Raw genomic sequence first — 19065 nt, 5'->3', positions numbered from 1 at the left:
CTCTCTCTCTCTCTCTCTCTCTCTCTCTCTCTCTCTCTCTCTCTCCCTCCCTCCCTCTCTCTTTCTTTCTCTCTCCTCCCCCTTTTTTTACATCATCACTTTTGAATATAATTTCCCACTTTGCCTATCCAGTGAGCCATCTCTATTAATAAAGAATAAAATAAGAAAGAGGTAAAAAGCAATTCAGTAAAAACCAAACAATGTATCAACTGAGTCTCACAATAAACACTGTTTACCACACCCAGAGTCCCCTACTTTTACTGGGAATGTAGGACAGTGCATTTTTTTTATCTTTTCTGGGGCTAGGGTTGAGCATTATAATGATGTAGTATTGTGGTTTTCTTTTGTTTCCATTTCAAATGTACTCAAAATGTTTATTGTTCTAATTCTGATTACTTTGTATCTGTTCATATAAGTCTTTGCCTACTTCTCTGAATTTCTTTATGGTCATTGTTTCTTTTGGTGCAGTAATACTCCATTACATTACAGTATTTCATTTGTTTAACCATTTCTCAGTCAATGAGTAGGTACTTTGTTTTCAGTTCTTTCCATCTGTAATAAATAATGCTTTGTATAATGCCCTAGTAACCTGATCCTACCTGAAAGATCTCTTCAGCTTTGGAATTTATGCCTCTTTGGTACCCTCTACCCCGGGGGTGGGGGGGAGCCCTCTCTCTCTGATTTAGCAGATAGAGATAGAAGCTTCCTTCAGAACCTCCATTTAAGGAAGGTACCTAGACCAGCCATCTGTTCGTTTTCCATCCACCTGCACGACTGTACTGTGCATTTTGTCACTATGTCCCTCTACTAGGTACCTATTTTCTTGAGGGAAACTGTCTTCTTTTTTTGGGGGGGAATGTTATTACCAACACTCAGTATAGTGTTGTTGTTGTTGTTCAGTCACGTCCACCTCTTCATGACACCATTTGAAGTTTTCTTGGTAATGGTACCGAAGTGGTTTGCCATTTCCTTTTCCAGCTCATTTTACAGATGAGGAAACTGAGGCAAGCAGGGTTAAATGAGTTGCCCAAGGTCACACAGCTAGTAAGTGTCTGAGGCCAGATTTCAACTTAGAAATATGTCTTCCTGACTTCAGGTCTGGCACTTTGTCCACTGCGCAGCCTAGCTGCCCATTAGCATTGTGCTTGGTATATAATACGTATGTAATAAATATATGCTGACTGGTGTAAATAAAATACAAGACCTTTCTTTTGCTTTTGACCTGCTTAAGGCATATGCCTAGCTTTGCATTCTCTTAATCAGAGGATATAGTCATTTTAGTCACTTTGGTTAGCTTAACTTCAAATTGTTTCCAGAATGAATGGATTTATAGCTCCCATGATAGTATATTGTCAAGCCTGTCTGTGTGCAGCTCCAGCATCATTGGTAATATCTTTTGTCATCTTGTCAGTTTTGTCAGTTTTGCTCTATATAAGATTGAACTGCAGAGTTATTTTGATTTTCATTTGTTATTACTCATTTGGAACAACTTTTTGCAAGGTTTCTAATAATTTAATATTTAATACTTTTTAATAATTAAAGTTTTTTCTTATCAGAACTGTTTGTTCCTATTCTTTGACTGTTTATATTAGGGAATATTTTTATCTCTAACTTTTAATCTCTTTATCTTTTCGCTCCCTCCCTGCTGCCTGTGAATGTGATCAGGTACCATACGTATTCAAACAAACAAACAAACAAAAACCGCATTTGACCCCACCATTCTTTAATGCTATCATCCTATATTTCTCTTCTTATCAGTCTTTTTCTCCTTTTTACAGAAAGCCATCTATAATATATCTTGGCTCCATTCTCTCTCCCTCATTTCTCAGTGCTTTGCAGTCTGATGCCCAACCTTATCACTCAATTGAAAAAGCTCTTCAGCCTTATTGGTGCTTTCTTGATCTTTCGTAGATCACAGATTGAGAACTAGAAGGGCCCTTAGAAGGCCAGCTAGTCCTAATTTCTAACTCAGTTGTTAATATATGATTTGAACCCAGGTACTCTGACTCTGTAACCAGTGCTCTTTGAACTTTGCACTTTTTTTCCCCTCTGTCCTCGTTTTTCAATCATTCATTCCACTTCCCATTCCCCTTTCTGAACATTTTCTCAAGGCTCTGTCTTGGGCACTCTTCTACATTTTCATCAGTTACCATAGGTTTAGCATTTTGCTACCATATCCCCACACCTCTTTGAAGATGACTTCTAGATTAATGTATCCAGATTTGATTCTCAAGTCTCCTTATCTAGCTCTAACCTCTCAACTGGTCTCCTGCTACCTGGATATCAATGTGGATGTCCAGGAGACATCTTAAACCTAACCTGTCCAAAACTTAGCTCACCTGTCCCTCCAAACTCCTTACCTTTGCAGATTTCCCTATTACTGGCCTGTGCACCACTATGCTATTTAGGCTCTGATCCTAGGTGTAATCCTGGATTCTTCACTGTTTCTTACCCCCCATAGCCAATCTGTTGCCAAGGTCTGTTGATTTTACTTTTTCTCTTCTGATACAGCCACTCCCCTAGTATAGGTCCTCATGTCCTTAAGTCAGGATTATTGTAAATAGCTGTGAGTAAATCTACCTGCCACACAGACCCCCACGTTTCGGTACATCCTTCTACTTAGCCGCCAAAATGATTTTCTTACAGCTTACGTCAGACCACGTCACACCCATATTCAGATTCTGATGACTTTCTGTTACCTCCACGATTAAATAGAAAATCCTTCATTTGGCCTTCAAAGCCCTTGATAACAAAACGATCCCTCCTGCCTTTCCAGTGCTATTATACTTGACTCTCCTGTGGACTCCAGTCTAGTGACACTGGCCTTATTTCTATTGCCTGAATAAGACATACCATCTCCTGGCTACAGGCATTTTCACCGACTCTTCTCCATGCCTGAAATGCTCTCCCTCTCCATCTCTGCCACCTGGCTTCTCTGGAATCTTTCAAGTCCCAGCTAAAATCCTGCCTTCTTCAGGAAGCCTTCCCAATTCCTCTATTGATTATTTCCAATTGATACTATAATCTCGATTGTTTGTACATAGTTGTTTGTGTGTTATTTCCCCAATTAGATTGTGAACTTGTTGAGTTCTGTCTTTTAAAAAGGCACTATCTTTTGCTTTTTTTTGTATCACTAGCACTTAGCACAGTGCCTGGCACATAGTAGGTGCTTAATAAATGCTTATTGATTGATCTGTTTTCTTTCCTAAACTCCAGCCTCACATCAGCAATTCATCATTTGATATTTCGAGCTGAATGTCCTACAACCTGCTCAATTTGAAAATGCCCAAAGCAGAACTCATTTGTCTTCCTAACCTGCACCTCTTCCTCACTTTCTTATTTCTGAAGAGAGCACCGCTATCCGTCCACTCATCCAGATCTATAATTTTTTGGTTGTCTTCACCATTGTTGACCCTTTACCTGCTCCCACCATTTGTCCTCAGTTGTCAGGTCTCATCTGTGCTACATCCTCAATGCTTCTGCATCTGTCCCCTCATTTCTGTTGACATGGACATCACCCTAGTTCTGGCCTATACTATCTTAATACTTTGTTAATTAATCTTCCTACCTCCAGTCTCTCAATTCGTAATCCACAGTACTACTCATTTGATATTCTTCAGCACTCGTCGTACCATATTTACTCACCTTCCTCAAGAAATTCTCTTTTGCCTCTCCAATAAAATAAAAATGTCTCTGTTTAGCACTTAAGGTTCTTCATGACATGAAGAACTTTTTAAGGCATATTATATGTTACTTTCTTTAATGTATTCCACATTCCAGCCAGAATGGCCTACTTGGTATTCTTTGTATCCAACATTCCATCTCCTATTTCCTATCTCTGTCTTGTCACAGGCTGTACTGAACCCTATGCCCTGGAGTCCCTCACTTCCACCTCCTTAGCTCAGGTCCCATCTTCTATATAGGTCAGTCGCTAATGCCTCCTCTGACAAAATTACTTTGTACTTTGTTCATATAGACTTTGCATTTTTCCTTATCTGTGTCCATGTTATTTTTCCCTAGTAGAATTTAAGGTTCTTACAGGCAAGGACCTAGTCCTTTTATCTTTATATGCCAGTTGCATAGCTCATAGTAAGCACTTCTTAAGTGCTTATTGAATGAATGAATCAGTATATTAATATACAAATGGAAGAGAGCCAGAGCCGGTCCCTGAAGTTACAACAACACTATTCAAAAGCTCTGGTTATTGCAATCTCACTCATTCAAGTTCTGTCCCACTCATTAAGAAACCTTCCATTATCCCTTCTACCTAACTTATACCACTCCTAGGGTGAAAGTGTTTTGTCTCTCATCTAAACTACCACAGTATTTTCTGTCTACCTTTCTTATATGCCTTTCACAATTTATTTTTTGTTATGACTATTAGATGTGTCTTGTCTCTTACTAGATTTTAACCACCTTGAAGTCAAAGACCATACTGTGCTTATCTTTGAAACCTATTAAATGCCATGCTTTGGGAGACTCTTAGTAAATGTCTACTATAATTGTTCAATGGCAGTGAATTGTTTACTAAGTCTAAATCTTGTCTTTAATCATATAAAGATCTTCATTATATCCAGACAAGCTTCTAAGGGTATTCACATGCCTTACTTACTAAACAGAATAACTGATGCCTTTATTGTGAATTGTCCAAGGGTGTTACCCTTAACAAATGTATCAAAGTAATTGAAAGAATATTGTTTTGGATTGAGAAGAATAGCTACACTTTTCCCTCCTAAAAATAAGCTTAAAAATAATAGATTCAGTTTCAGCTAGTAGCATCATAGGTTTCTAGTGATATTTTTGATGTAGGATTATTCCCAGATGACAAAATCTAAGCATACCAGGCATCTCTGTCCTTCTACCACTCTAGGTAACCAGAATTCACTCTTCTAAAAGCTGAAGAAAGCAAAAGTTATTTTACTTGATTGTTTTAACATCTATATATTCTTACTCATTAATTTTATTCATTAATTTTTTTAAAGGAAAACATATATTGATGTTGTAGTGATAAGTTTAGCTCTGGAAGACCCAATTCTCTTTTGGGATCTAAATTCTTCACAGCAGAAAGGAACTAACTATAGGTATGAAATCCATCAATGTTGGCATATGTTTGTTTTTTTGAATCCTTTTAATACATAGGCATCTTGCAGAATTCATCTTTTTCATTTGTGGAGCTATTTTACTCTGACATTCTTTAATTAATTTTAGAATGGTAATGTGGGAAATTAACTTAGATGCAGAAAAGACTTTTACAAGTCCACATCATTGAAAATGTTTTTTAATCTGTAGTCACTCAGTATTGTCAAGGATCTGTGATTTCATCATTTGTGAAGTACTCCCTTCGCCATGACAGAATCACAGCCCCTTTGATATTATTTAGATGATAATCTGTTGTGGCTAAAATCTTCAACATTCTCTGGCCGATCTGGTAATTAGTCTCAACCACCATTAGCTTAGTTCTCCCAAAAGTATTGACACAACCGTAGGTCATTACTTGAAACCTTTCCACCTTGGTAGTGTCTGCTCGAGGTTATACTACATTGGCATAACTTTTAAGAACTCATTTGCCTCTTCACCATGATAATACATAAGAAAGGAATGTAATATAAATCAATCAGTAAGTATTACTGAATAAATTGAAACTTAAAAGTAACTTTTATTGTGCTATACATGTATGAGAAGCATTGGAGTATAATGGATAGAGAGCTGGCATCAGAGTCAGGAAAGACCCAGGGTCAAGTTCTGTCTCTGTCATACTGGGTATGTGACCCTGGACAAGTCACTGAACCTTTCAGTAGTCTCCATAACTATCTCAGACTGTAGGTTGCCAACCTGCATTGCTGGCAGTTTCCCTACCCAGAAGTTCCCTATATCAATAAGATCACCCATTGAATGATTATTGGGTTCATGAGTACATGGCAGGAGTAAGATTGCAAAAGGTAATAGAGGACCAGGTAAAACAGGCTGTGAATGACAAACACAGGTATTAGATTTGATTCTAGAGGTCAGAGGGAATGAATGTGGGATAACCTGGTTAGGCCTATTCTCTAAGAACATCACTGGCATCTAAGTGGTGGATGGACTAGAATGGGGATAGACTTGAGGCAGGCAGACCCACCAGCAGGCCTTTACAAGCATGAGGTGATGAGGGTATACACCAGAGTGGTGTATACAGGATTAGAGGAGAGAAGGGACTATATTTGAGAGATGTTATGAATGTAAAACCAGTAGACTTTGGGAACAGATTGGATGTGGGCCTGGAGGTAAGGTTTGAGAAATAATGTTAGTGATGACAGCCAGGTTCTGAGCCTGATGGCCTGGGAAGATGGTGTTGCCCTCAGCAGTACTAGGGAAGTTAGGATGTGTGGTAGTTTAAGGGAAAAGATAATAAGTTTGTTTTGGACCTGTTGAGCTTAAGATGTCTATTGGACATCCAGCTTGAGATAACTTAATAGGCAGCTGGAGTTACATGATTGGAGGTCAGTGGAGAAGTTAGGGCAAGATAAATGGATTTGAGAATAATCAGCAAAGTTGATACTGGAGTCCATGAGAGTTGAGGAGATCATGAAATGAAATAATATAGAAAGAGGAGAGAATGATGCTAAGTGAAGTGAGCAAAACCAGGAGAACATTGTACACAGTAACAGCAACATTGTGCAATGACCACCTTTTAATAGACTTAGCTCTTTTCAGCGATACAATGATCTAAGACAATTCCAAAAGACTCATTGTGGAAAAATGTTATCCACATACAGAGAAAGAACTATGGAATCTGAATGCAGATGGAAGCATTCTGTCTCTCTCTCTCACTCTCCTTTTTTGTGGTTTTTCCCTTTTGTTCTGATTCTTCATTCACAATATGACTAATATGGAAATATGTTTAATATGATTGCACATGTGGAACCTATATCAGTTTGCATGTCATCTTGGGGAGAGAGGAGTGGAACTCAAATCTTACAAAAGTGAATGTTGAAAAGAGATATATATAAAAGAAAGAGGAGAGAGAGTCCCATGAGAGAGCTCAGTGGGACACCTAAGGTTAATATTCATGACCTGGCTGAAGATCCAGTACAGGCGACTGAAAAAGGGCAGCCAAATAGGTAGGATAATTAGGAGATAGTAATGTCATGAAAACCTAGTGAGAAGAGAATATCGAGGAAAAGAGAATGAGTGACAGTGTTAAAGGGCTGAACAGAAGTCAAGAAGGATAAGGGCTGAGAAAAGGCCATTATGATTGTCAATTAAGAGATCATTAATGACTTTGGAAGCTATTTAGTAGTATAGGCTAGCATTGATGAGGGCCTGGACTAAAGTGGTGGCCCAATAATGGAAAAAAAGGGGGGGCTGTTATACTGCAAACTCCACTGTGGTTGTAGAATTGATAATATTATGTAAATTATTGTTTTGGAGTATAAGGGAGAGGGAAGTGTTGAGAATAAGTTTAAGGTTGTAAACATGAGTGGGAGAAAGAGTGGTTCTCTCCACCAGTGTAGGGGAAATTTGGAGGATGGGATTTAATGAGTTCTTTCTTAGATATGCTGAAGTATAAATACTTATGGGATGTAAAAGAAATAGTGCTATTGAATAGTTGCATTAGTATTAGGGAACTCATTGGGAGCTTATCTCTCCCTAGTGTGCTCCCCTCCCCCCCGCCCCGAAAAAAAAGAACATCTTGTTGGAGATACCCCTTAGCCAGTTGTTAATCTGTAGTAGAACTCAAGTGAAAGATTAAGGCTAGATGTTAGTATCTAGTAGTCATATGCATTATGGTGATAGTTGAACCCATGGGAACTGATGAGATCACTGAGGAAAGGACACAGAGAAAGAATAGTGTCCAGGACAGAGCTTTGCGGGTAGAAGGAGGCAGAATTAGTGGCATGACATAGATGATGACTCTCCCCGCCCCCAATGTGCCTTCTGCTGGACCCACTACAAGGACCAACCACACATATAGAGCATCACAGCAGAAAGCCAGATAACTCAGTCTCCTTGACCCCAGACTGCCAATTGACAGCAGGAACATAGACCAGCAACACCTGCTTCCATTGAGAAGCATTATGGACTCATACCTTCCCTAGTAAACATTCGTTGGCTATTGCTCAGTTCCTACCTTCTGCTGTACCTATCCTAGAGCACCACTCCAATGTAACCCTTGAAACCACCACACTCTTGGTAGGGGTCCCATCAGCTCTGCTATGATTCCCCAACATTCTCTGGCTTTTTCAACTACTCCGATAGTTGATACTACTCTGGTATCTTGCCTGCCTAAGTACTGTCTGTCCTTTCTGCCTATCCAGAACTGTATATGAACATGAGCCTCTCCTTTATGTGTTGTATCCCCAATTACAGTGCAAACTTCTTGAGGGCAGTGTTTGGGTTTTCTTTTTGTATCCTCTGTACTTAACATAGTTCTTAGCAAACATAGTAAGCACTTAATAAATGTTTTTCCATTCCCTTTCTTGATGCAGCAAAGGAGATGAAAAGATTTGATTGAACAGATAGGAGGAGAGAGCCAAGATAAAGCAATGTTAGGAACCATCAGAGAGGTGGGAGTATTTAGGGGAAGTAAAACAGTGTTAAATGCTACAGAATAGTCAACAAGGAGTGGGACTGAGAAAAGAGTATTGAATTTAGTGCTGAAGACATCATGGGTAACCTTGAAGAGAAGAGTTTCAGTTGATTGATGAGGTCAGATATCAGATTGGGAGAGAGGAACTTGAGTCAATGAATATGCATATCTTTAATAAAATTTTGACTGTGAGTAGAAGATAATGGCTTAAGGTCCTGGGATGAATAAGTGAAAGTTTGTTTTAAGGCAACCTGTAATGTTTGTAGCTTCTGGGAAGGAACCACTAGATGGGGAAAACCGAAAGATTAGAAGGAACTATGATCTGATCAAAGGGGCAAGACTCCTGGAGGAGATGGAAAGGAATATGGTCCAGATGCAAGTAGGGGAATTCCCTTTTGTAAAGAAAAGGAACACAAGAAAGGGAGGAGAGAATGGGGGATTAGAAGGGTTTTTTTGTTTGTTTGTTTTTTGTTTTTAGGCAATTGGGGTTAAGTGACTTGCCCAGGGTCACACAGCTAGTAAGTGTCAAGTGTTTGGTCTGAGGCCGGATTTGAACTCAGGTCCTCCTCACTTCAGGACTGATGCTCTATCCACTGCGCCACCTAGCTGCCCCCTAGAAGGGTTTTTAAGATACAGAGTAGAGGAACAAAGGAAACAATACAGGTAATTTGTTATTTTTCTCAACATATTAGGAGACAAGGTCTCCTGCTCTCCTGCTGTGGGGAATGGGAAAGGTTGCCATAGGAGGCTTTAAAAGAGAAAGGAGTGTCCAGTAGCCAATATCTTTGAAGGATGAACAGCAAAATTATGCAGACTCATAGATCCCTGTTCTCAAGGAGGTGAATCAAGTCCTGATCATTATCATAAGAGGATATAAAAGATAAAAGTTAAGTGCAACCCTGGAGGTGAAACATAGGGCTTTTCTTTTCCTTTTATTTGTGGCTCTTACTCCCCTCAATATTTGTGGATAATCCAGAATATCTTCAGAGGAAGAAAAACACTCTTTTTCGATTCTACTTCTAATACTTAAAGTTCTCTTCTTACAAAACCTGTTGTCTAGCAATACCACTGAGAGCATTTATGGCAAAATTCAATTTCTACCAAGACATTTCAAATCCTAATATTTTCTAATAATTTTATATTTTAATTTAATATTCACTAAAGAAAAATAAAGAGCTGTAACAGCATGTATTTAGCACTGGAAAGGATCCTCATTTTCATTTAACACATGAAGAAGGTGACTTGAACAAGATTCAGTTCAGCAGCGCTTGCCAGATGCTGTGCAAATAGACAAAAATGAAACAGACCCTGCCCTCAAAAAGCTTGTATTTTGTTAACCCCAAGTCCTCCAGATCCAAAGTGCTTTTTATATCACAAGGCTTTTCCAATGCAATGATTTGGATTGTTGCTGTGAGGGAATTTAGGAAATTAGGAAGTGATCCAGTTGGGGGGTGGGTTGCAATTTAGGTTGTGTTACCTGAACTCTGCCTAATTATAACTCTTTCCTGAAAGAGTCATTTGCATTTTCCCAAAGTGTTTACTTTGGCATGCATTTTTGTCTTAATTCATTCACTCTAAAAATTAAAGAATTTAAATGTTGATGTATGGCATTCATTATCTTAACAGTAACTTTAAAATGACCTGTGTCTATAGTAACTAGCTTTTGTACAATCATTCACTCCTTTAAGCAATCTTTTTTTCAAGGAGCAAGTATGTCATTTGAGGTAGAATGAGAGTTTAACAGAAGAACTTCTGCTCGAAAGAAGAAAACTGGCAGCTTTTGCTCTTAGATGAATTCACAATATGACTCAAACATTGTAATGATGGGAAATGTCTGTAGAGGAAGTGGTTGTGAATTTTTTTTCATACTTATCATTTAGCTGTTATGCCTTTCTGTTATTTAAACAGAATAGAAAGTATTAACCAAGATTTTTTTTAAAAGAAAAAAAAGCTTCTGCTATTATAGTAATTAAATGTAAATATAACTCTTAGCCTCACTGATATCTTTAATAAATTGTTACTCATTTTTATTTTTATTGTTTGGTAGTTTTAGTTAAAATGTAAGACGAGCTGAAAGCAGCATAGTGATGTGTAGTGAAAATTATTTAATGTTGTTTGCTAAATGGCTGAATAAAAAGTAATATTACTTTTGAATTTTGACATTGCTAAGGAAAAAGGCTTGCAGTAGCTGGAGGACCAGGCAAAGATTCAGAAGGCCCTGGATTCAGGTCCTGACTCTAAGACATAGTGTGATCATGAGCAAACCAGTTAATCTTTCAGTTCCCCCAAACAATTAAGTTACCTAGGGAGTAATACAGGAGCTGAAGATCTGCATTGTTGCAGGAAATTTTCACACCAAAAGTTCCTTATCCTGATGAAATCACAAGTTTGTTTTCCTTAATCTCTCCAACATGCGCAAAAAGAGAAATAGATGACTTGAAAAAAAGAAAAGATTTCTACTTTGTCTAGACTTCATACTTTAGCAGGAAATGATGCTAGTGTCCTGTTTAGAGTTTTAGGAAGAATAATTTGCCAAAGGAATTTTAGTGATGTTATAAGTTAATAAATCTACAAATATTGGATTATTTACTCCCTTTTCACCAATAGACTTATTGCTCAGTTAAGCACATTGACAGGAAACAAAAATTGCTGCCTGTATATTACTGTTTCTCTTAGATTATGTGGCTTCTAAGTTTTGAAATGAAAGTAAAGAAAGAAATTTTTTTAAAATTCAAACCATGATGCCTCTTGAACAAAGAGTAGCTTAACGTAGAAGTGCTCAAGAAGATTAGATATGCCCATAGGATGGAAAAGAATGTCACTGAATAACAGAATCCCAAGATATCTCAAGCAGCAGCAGGCATTCCCATCTGCCCACCTCACAATTGTTCTTTTGTCGAGAAGATCTGGAGCTTTTGGCCTGATCTTCATCTTTCTTACTTGCCACCACAGAGTTTTTGCATATATTCATCCACTCTTTCTTCCACTCTCTTTCTCTTTCCACTTGTACTCAGACCTCAGATCCATGAACTCTAGCTTTAGTACAGTCACCTTGTTCTTTCCTCATTTATCTCCTCTTTTTCTCTCCTTTTTCATGCTTCCCTTCACCTCCAACCACAAATGCTTTCATTTCCTTTCTCACTGTAAAAAAACACACAGACCATTTTCTGCCGATCTTCAAGTTACTGTCCTTTTGTTTCTTTCATTTCTACCAAATTGTAAACAGTTCATTTTCCATTCACTTCAGGTAATTCCTTACCCTTCAGCCACTCCTTATAATCTGGTTTCCATCTTTTTGTATGCATTTTCTACTCAGAGTCCATAAGGAGTGCTTTTAGGCTGTCATTGATTTGTTGTCCTTCCCTTTTGTTACTGTTAAACTCCTGAATATGTTATATGGAATGCATACAGTGTAATCAAACATGTTTCTTTAAAAAATACTTTGACACTGCTCTCTCTTAAGGCACTGATCATGCCGTCGTTCTGAAGGCCAAGGGTTCTTTTGTCATTCTCCTTGATCTTTCTGTTATATTTGACGTTATTTCCCACTTAATCCTTAAAATCTTCCTTTGTTTTGTGACGCTCATTATCTTGGTTCCATTTTTACTCTTTAGGTCTATCTTTCTTGTTACTTCCCTGGTGATTTCTTGTCTGTTCGCCTCTAAATACCAACTGACCAAGGCTCAGTTGTAAGCCTTCTTCCCACACTACACCCTTGACCCCAGAGATGTCATTCTCCTAGATTCAGCTATTACTTCTAGGTAGACATTCTTATTTCTGTATCCCTAGCCCACATCTCTTAAACGTCTGTTCTTTATCTTTATCCATTGGATGGCTAATCTGGCCAGTCCTTCCCATCCAAGTCTAAAAATAAACATCATTTCCCAAAGGCAAACATTCCCCTGTTTTTAAATTGGTACCACAGTTTTCCAATCACTCAGGTTCAAAATCTGTAATAAAATCATAAATTTTCAGAATTGTAATGATCTTCAGAAATCATCTAGTTGATCCTGTAGAGTCATCTTTGACTTCACCCCCTGATTCTATCATTATATCTGTCTCTTGTATCTATCTAATCATTGTCCAGTTCTTGTAGGTTCTTCCTTTTGTGATGTCCTTTGTACCCATTCTTGATTTTTCATTCAAACTATTATCCTAACCTAGCCCTTTATCACAGCACATCTCAATGATTTCATTGCCACTCATTTATCTTCTGCTTTTACCCTTTATATATATGAATGTTCAGCTTTAATGAAGTTGGTATACCCATTATTTCCTGAATGTACCATAGAGATTCTCACCTCTGCGTTTTTGAAACTCTTTATCTGAAATGTTGCCCATCCTTTGTTTAAATCCTGCTGTTCTTTTAAGATTCTTTGGAGAAGGTTTCCCTCACTCACATGGTAATGCTGGTGATCGTTATTTATTACATCCTGCTGTTAAGTGTAAGATATAAGAATTTAATTTTCATGTTAGATGCTATTATTGGATAATCTCCAGTTTATGAATTTCAGGAGATTAATGTGGTTCACAGTTTTTGTACAATGAGACCTCTTTTTTACCTCTGTTGACTTGTGAAGTTTTTCTAGGGCATACTCAAACTGCATTTTAAACTATAATATGCACTAATCAATTTTTTATATATATATATATATAAACTATGTGTATTCATTGATAATTTTTCCAGATTTTCCACCTGTTTTAATTTTATCCCTCTTATTTTTCAGTGGAATTGGGCGAAACTGGGGTTGGGCCTCTGCAGGTAGCAGCATTTTGGCTGAATTTGGTACCCTACATATGGAATTTGTCCACCTCAGCTATTTGACAGGGGACCCAGTCTACTACCAAAAGGTCAGTCGTAGTTTCAGTAAGTTGGAGTTGTTACAACGTTAGAAAAATTAATAAAACTTAGTAAGCATACTCTGAGAATTTGTTTGTCAGGAATTTGTTCTTTATTTTATTAATAAAATTAACTTTTTTCTTTTAGGAAAACGTATAAGCAAAATTTTCTGTTAATTAAATATCTTTTAATTTTAAAAAGTCTCTGTAAAAATCTAATTGAATATATAGCATATAAAGAGAACATGGAATCCAAGAGAGAAAAAGACTAAATGTCAACAGTTGATTGTATTTACATTCATGGTTTTATATTGTTTATATTTTGTTTTGTTCAGGTCATGCACATTCGAAAACTGCTTCAGAAAATGGATCGGCCTGATGGACTTTATCCAAACTATTTGAACCCTAAAACAGGCCGATGGGGTCAGCGTAAGTATTTATTCCATAATTGACGTTTGCATTTTTGTTAAAACATAATGTATTCTGAAACACATTTTTAGGTACTTAATATTGAAAATATTTCAGAACATCAGTTTTAGAAGAGAGCTTCAGACATAAGATCACATAGGAAGTGACATGTTTTTCCAGCTCACTATTCCTGATACCTGACATTCTTTGCCTCATGCTTAACTTTTACCTTAGCTCTCTATTATTGATTTGTCTGTTCTCTTCCACTGTTGATCCTTGTATCCTGAACTTACATACTAATATGTGCTTTCAAGTATGTGTAAGGTGGCACATGTGTTCTGTCTTGATTATGCCAATTGCAGGGTGGCAGACCCTGTGAGAGAATACTGAGATACCCAAGAATTCAGAAGGGCAGTTCATGCTGGCATGAAAGCAAATAGATTTTATTGGGAGGAAGCTTACTCACGAGGCTTGTCCTGGATGGCAGCAGGACAGTGGTAGTTCTGCACACAACTCTTAGGCCAGATCAGGTATTATATTGAAACAGAATAGAGAAGGCATTCTGCCCAGGATGGCTTTTACATTCTTTCCCATAGTATCTTCTGCAGAGTTCCCTGAGCAGTGCACGAGTGGTTTCGTTAGCATGGAGGAAGCAGAGGAGCCTACCAGTGAACGGCATTGGAGGCACAGTCTACAACAGCGATATAAGCATAAATAGGGGAGTAACACAAACAGCGAGAGAACTAGCACAATTGTTAACAGTTTCCTTACATGCTACCCTGGGGGGAGGCAAGGAAAGTGTCAGTGGCGTTTGGTGCTTAGTCATAGAAGTGAATTCCTGAAGTTAACACTTTACAGACTAGCAGAAATTCTGAACTAAGTTCAGAAACAAAGAGACATCGCTTGGGGAATTTTACAACAGATTGGAGTTGGCAGGGGGTATGATACAGATTAGAATCAGTTACAAAACAGAATAAGGATTATTCATTTTCTCAATTTCCCTCTTTCTGTCAGTGGAAGACCTTACACAATTTTCCCTGACTGGTGAATGTTAAGGACAAGATTGATTAATGATAGTACAAGAATACCTAAAACTATGAATCAGATCTTAGAGGGGAAGTTCACATGATAACAACATGACTGAGGGAACTCAGCATATGGATACAGTGAAACAAGAAGCCCAAGTAACACAGTAATGGTTGTCAGCATTAACTAACATCAAGTTATCTTAGTAACTTCCTCCCATCTAATCAGCGCATTTCGTCTTGGATCTTAGATGTTCCATGTGGTCGTCTACTCTCTGGAAACATCTTTTTTTGGAAATTCTGTGATAGGTTTTGTTCTCGGGGCAGCTCTGAAGTGGTCTCCATAATTTTCGTGATTTTTCCAGTCCTTACTGATTCTCATCACTCAGTAATGGACCTTTCTGGGAGGATTTTTCTCAAGCTATTGTAGTTGATCTATCTGGCAGTTCTCAGGAGGGCTTGGGCTTGCTTTTCCTGCTCCCTTAAATAAGCTTCTCTTTTTATAGGGAGGAAGCCTGACAGTTCCTAAAATTCAGATTGAACATAATCTATTACAAAAATGTGTAGGAGTCTTGTGTAGTATAAAATAAAATTTCTAATTTCAAAACAGTATTTAACTTTAGTTTGTAAGACTCCTCAAGTATCTAACTAAATATTCCATTCAAGCTTAATTCCAAACCTTTTCCTCATTTTCGTGAACTAGGAAAGAGTTATTAATAACTCTTTCTTCAAAGTTATTTTTCCTTTGAGAACTCACTGACGCCACCCTTGCTTCTTTATAACCAGTGAGATGACCTTCTCTAGCTGCAAAATGATAAATCTGTTATTTTGGGTGGTGGGAAATCCTCTTAGTTCCCTTAAAACAAATTCTAAAGCATGTGCACCCAAAATTTGCTTGAAAATTTCAGGATTCACTGTAGAGAATATATATTAATCCCAAACTAATTAGTTTATGATGTAAAAACATTATATAGTCTTGAAAGAAAAGACTCCCTTACTTCTTATCTGTCTTTTGCCCCATACTCCATGAATCTTGCCATCATTCCAGAATGTGATGGGAAAGGAGTAATCTTTTTGTAAACTTAGAGAGCTCCCAGAGTGGTTAGTTAACAAGACACTGAGATACAGATTTGTCCGCCAGGTGTTCCCTCTAAACTCCATGTGCGTAATTGCAGACGCACAGAATCTGAAAGGCACACAGATACAGGCACAGAAAAACACACAAGCAGACCACCAGCTGTGAAATAGTAGCCCTAATATTCTCTTGCTAGTGAGGCTTTTCAGCTACCAGCCTTTTGAATATTTACTCCTCTTTGCCTGATAATAAGCAAAACTCACAAGTATGTTGCTATCCTCAGTTCAGTCCTTACTATATGTCTCCAGAGACCATTCTCATTCTCTCTCTCTCTCTCTCTCTCTCTCTCTCTCTCTTCTCTCTCTCTCACTCTCTCTCACTCAATCACACACACACAGCTTAATGAATTATTACCCTTCAAAACTCCTCCTGTCTTGTTTCTTGTGTGTTCTGATCGAACCATTTTACCATACTCCAAAAGATCTTCACCTTACTGACTTGTTCTTCCCCTGTCTCTCTCCTGACAGCCCTCTGACTCAGTTGCCATTAGAGAAGGGGAGAGCAAGAGGAGAGGAACATTCTTCCTTTTTCCCTGTCTTCAATTCACTTCCATCTTTTGCCTCTAGGTTATTCTGTTCTTTGTCCTATGACAATAATTTCCATTTCAAAGTCTCTCATACCAGTGCTGAAAGTCTCCTGTTTGCCTAGGCTATAAATCTTCCATAAACTGGCATAAGCCAGTTGGCCATCCCTTTGTCCCTGGATGTGAGTGACAGCCTCAGGAATTCTGCCACAACACCCCCTCTCCCCACCTTCTTTCTGGGCCCAAGGCAGACAAATAGCATGCAGGCCACCCCTCCCCCCAGGGGTATGGGTGACCCTCAGAAGAGGCCTCTCTGCCCAGGCCCATTTCTTTGGTAATCTGCTGACTATGCCAGTTGCAGGGAGGCAGAGCTGTTCTGTCCTTGTTATGCCAAGTCTAGGGCAGCAGACACTCTGAGACAATACCAAGATACCTAAGAGAGAAGGGCAGTCCACACCATCGTGGAAGTAAATATGTTTTATTAGGGGATACTTATGAGGCTTGTACTGGACAGTGGTAGATCTGTGCACCATGTTTGTTCTACTTTAAACCATGTTTGTTCTGACTCCTGCAGTTTGAATATCATTTCAGTAGAGAAAAATGAAAACAAAATAGAAATTTACTAAACGTGATTTCCAATTTTGGAACAGCTTGTGTTCTAAAAATTCATTTTAAAATCTGTTTGCAATGCTATCTGCGTTTTCCCGTTAAAACAATACTATATGTTGGTTAGGTTCCCAGGCTTAAAAAGTAAGAAGTAAGTGTGTATGTGTGTTAATTTGAGGGATGCAAGTTTAGTCCACCTCCTTTGTTCTTGATGTTGTCTTTTATCCCATTTTATTTCATGTAAATCATTGCTGGTAATATATTCTCTCTGACTTCCATTTACCTTGTGTCTTCCCATTATTTTTTTTTGTCATCTGCACTACGGTTACTACTTTCTATAAAAATTAGGGTTGATGGTGGTAATGTATACGCTACAAAATTACTGTCAAGTTCTCTTTAGAATGAAAATGTTTTATTTAGATAGTGTAGACATGATTGTGATCTGGGAATAAATTCTATGACTCTGTTTTTTTTTTTCCCTCTTTTGGCTCTTAAGTCATTTGCTGTCCTTCTCCCCCCGCCCCCCATTAAAGTGAATACAAGAATGTATCATCTCCCTTTTGGGGGGGGGGCAGTTGGGGTTAAGTGACTTGCCTAGAGTCACACAGCTAGTAAGTGTCAAGGTCTGAGTTCAGATTTGAATTCAGGTCCTTCTGACTTCTACTGTGTCACCTAGCTGCCCCAAGAATGTATCATCTTTTTAATAACAAACAAAACATGACAGTTAAAAAAAAAAAAGTCCTCCACGCATTGTGCTGAGCTCTGGGGATATAAATACAAAACCAGAAAGATAATCCCTGCCCTCAAAGAGTTTACAATCTAATGGAGAAAGACAAGGCTTTTTACAAAAGAAAGGTGAAAAGGGGAGGTATGGTGGAGAAACCAGATAAGCCTAAAATGAGTACAGCTGGGCGGGAAATGAGACGTCAGTCCTATTCACTTACACGTAAAAGTTTGTGGCTCTACCCTCCTATCAGAGGTGTGAGTAACAAAGCTAATATGATCATAGAAACTGATGAGATTTCTCAATCCCAATCATAGGTTTCCTGGGGGCATGGTCTAGAAGCCAAATAATTTCAAAATTAGTTCTGCCAACTAGGAACTGAGAGAGATCTGAGCTCTCCTTGACTTTTTTTTCTTCCTCACACCCACTTCCATTTGTTTGTCAAATTCTATCATTTCTGCCTCTGTAATAAATCAAATGGTTTCCTTCTGTCACTTCACATTGCCATTATCCTAGTTGTCCTCAACATCTCTTGCTTAAGCTATTATAATAGCCTCCTATTTAGTCTTTCTCTGGTCTTAGCCATCACTGATCCATCCTTCACACCTCTGCCAAATAATCTTCCTTAGGCACCGTTATTTATGCAAACCTCTACTCAACAATTTTCATTGACTGCCTCTTGCCTCTGGATTTAAAATCTAAACTCCTCAGTCTCTAATTTAAGACCTATTTGCGGTCTGACTTGAGTCTACCTCTCCAAACTTAGCTCAGGTGTCTTCCTTTCACGTACTTTGTTTTTGCCAATTTGGGCTGCTGGCTATTCCTGATACTTGACATTTTATTTATTACCTCCTTGTGTTCCCACAAGCCATCGCCAATGTCTGGAATGATTCCCTCCTCATTCTTGCATCTGCTAATCTCTGCCTTCCTTTACTGCTACACCCTTCCCCTTTGAAACCTGCCCTTATTCCCCTCATTATTAATGCTCTTTCCACCTGTTACAGAAAAATCCTTGGACACTTAAGTGAAACACAATTTGGACAGTAACTATTCTTCTGAAAGAATGTGTAATGCAGAGTTTATTCAGCATTTATGTAGAGACTATAAATTTAGACAATGACCTCATTGTTACTCAAAAGAGATCTTTTGTTTTGTCTTCCATACTTGTTTCTTCTAAAGTAACTTCAGAGTATTGTCTGCGTCACACTGGGTGCTTGTTCCTATGGAGAAGATGGG

The 19065-nt window shown here is 38.2% G+C and overlaps 1 protein-coding gene across 1 annotated transcript in view; it reads left to right on the top strand.

The window, feature by feature from the left end:
- The window catches only part of MAN1A2 (mannosidase alpha class 1A member 2), a 225585-nt gene that overhangs the window by 155291 nt on the left and 51229 nt on the right, over positions 1–19065 (top strand). Inside the window, exons 7-8 of the mRNA XM_027866720.1 lie at positions 13297–13420; positions 13744–13837. Coding sequence (XP_027722521.1) covers positions 13297–13420; positions 13744–13837 — 218 coding nt within the window. The remainder of the gene's footprint in view (positions 1–13296; positions 13421–13743; positions 13838–19065) is intronic.

This window comes from Vombatus ursinus, unplaced genomic scaffold, assembly GCF_900497805.2.
Source record: "Vombatus ursinus unplaced genomic scaffold, bare-nosed wombat genome assembly UNPS02014782.1, whole genome shotgun sequence".
NCBI classification, from domain to species: Eukaryota; Metazoa; Chordata; class Mammalia; order Diprotodontia; family Vombatidae; genus Vombatus; species Vombatus ursinus.
This window is presented reverse-complemented; position numbering and strand designations above follow the sequence as displayed.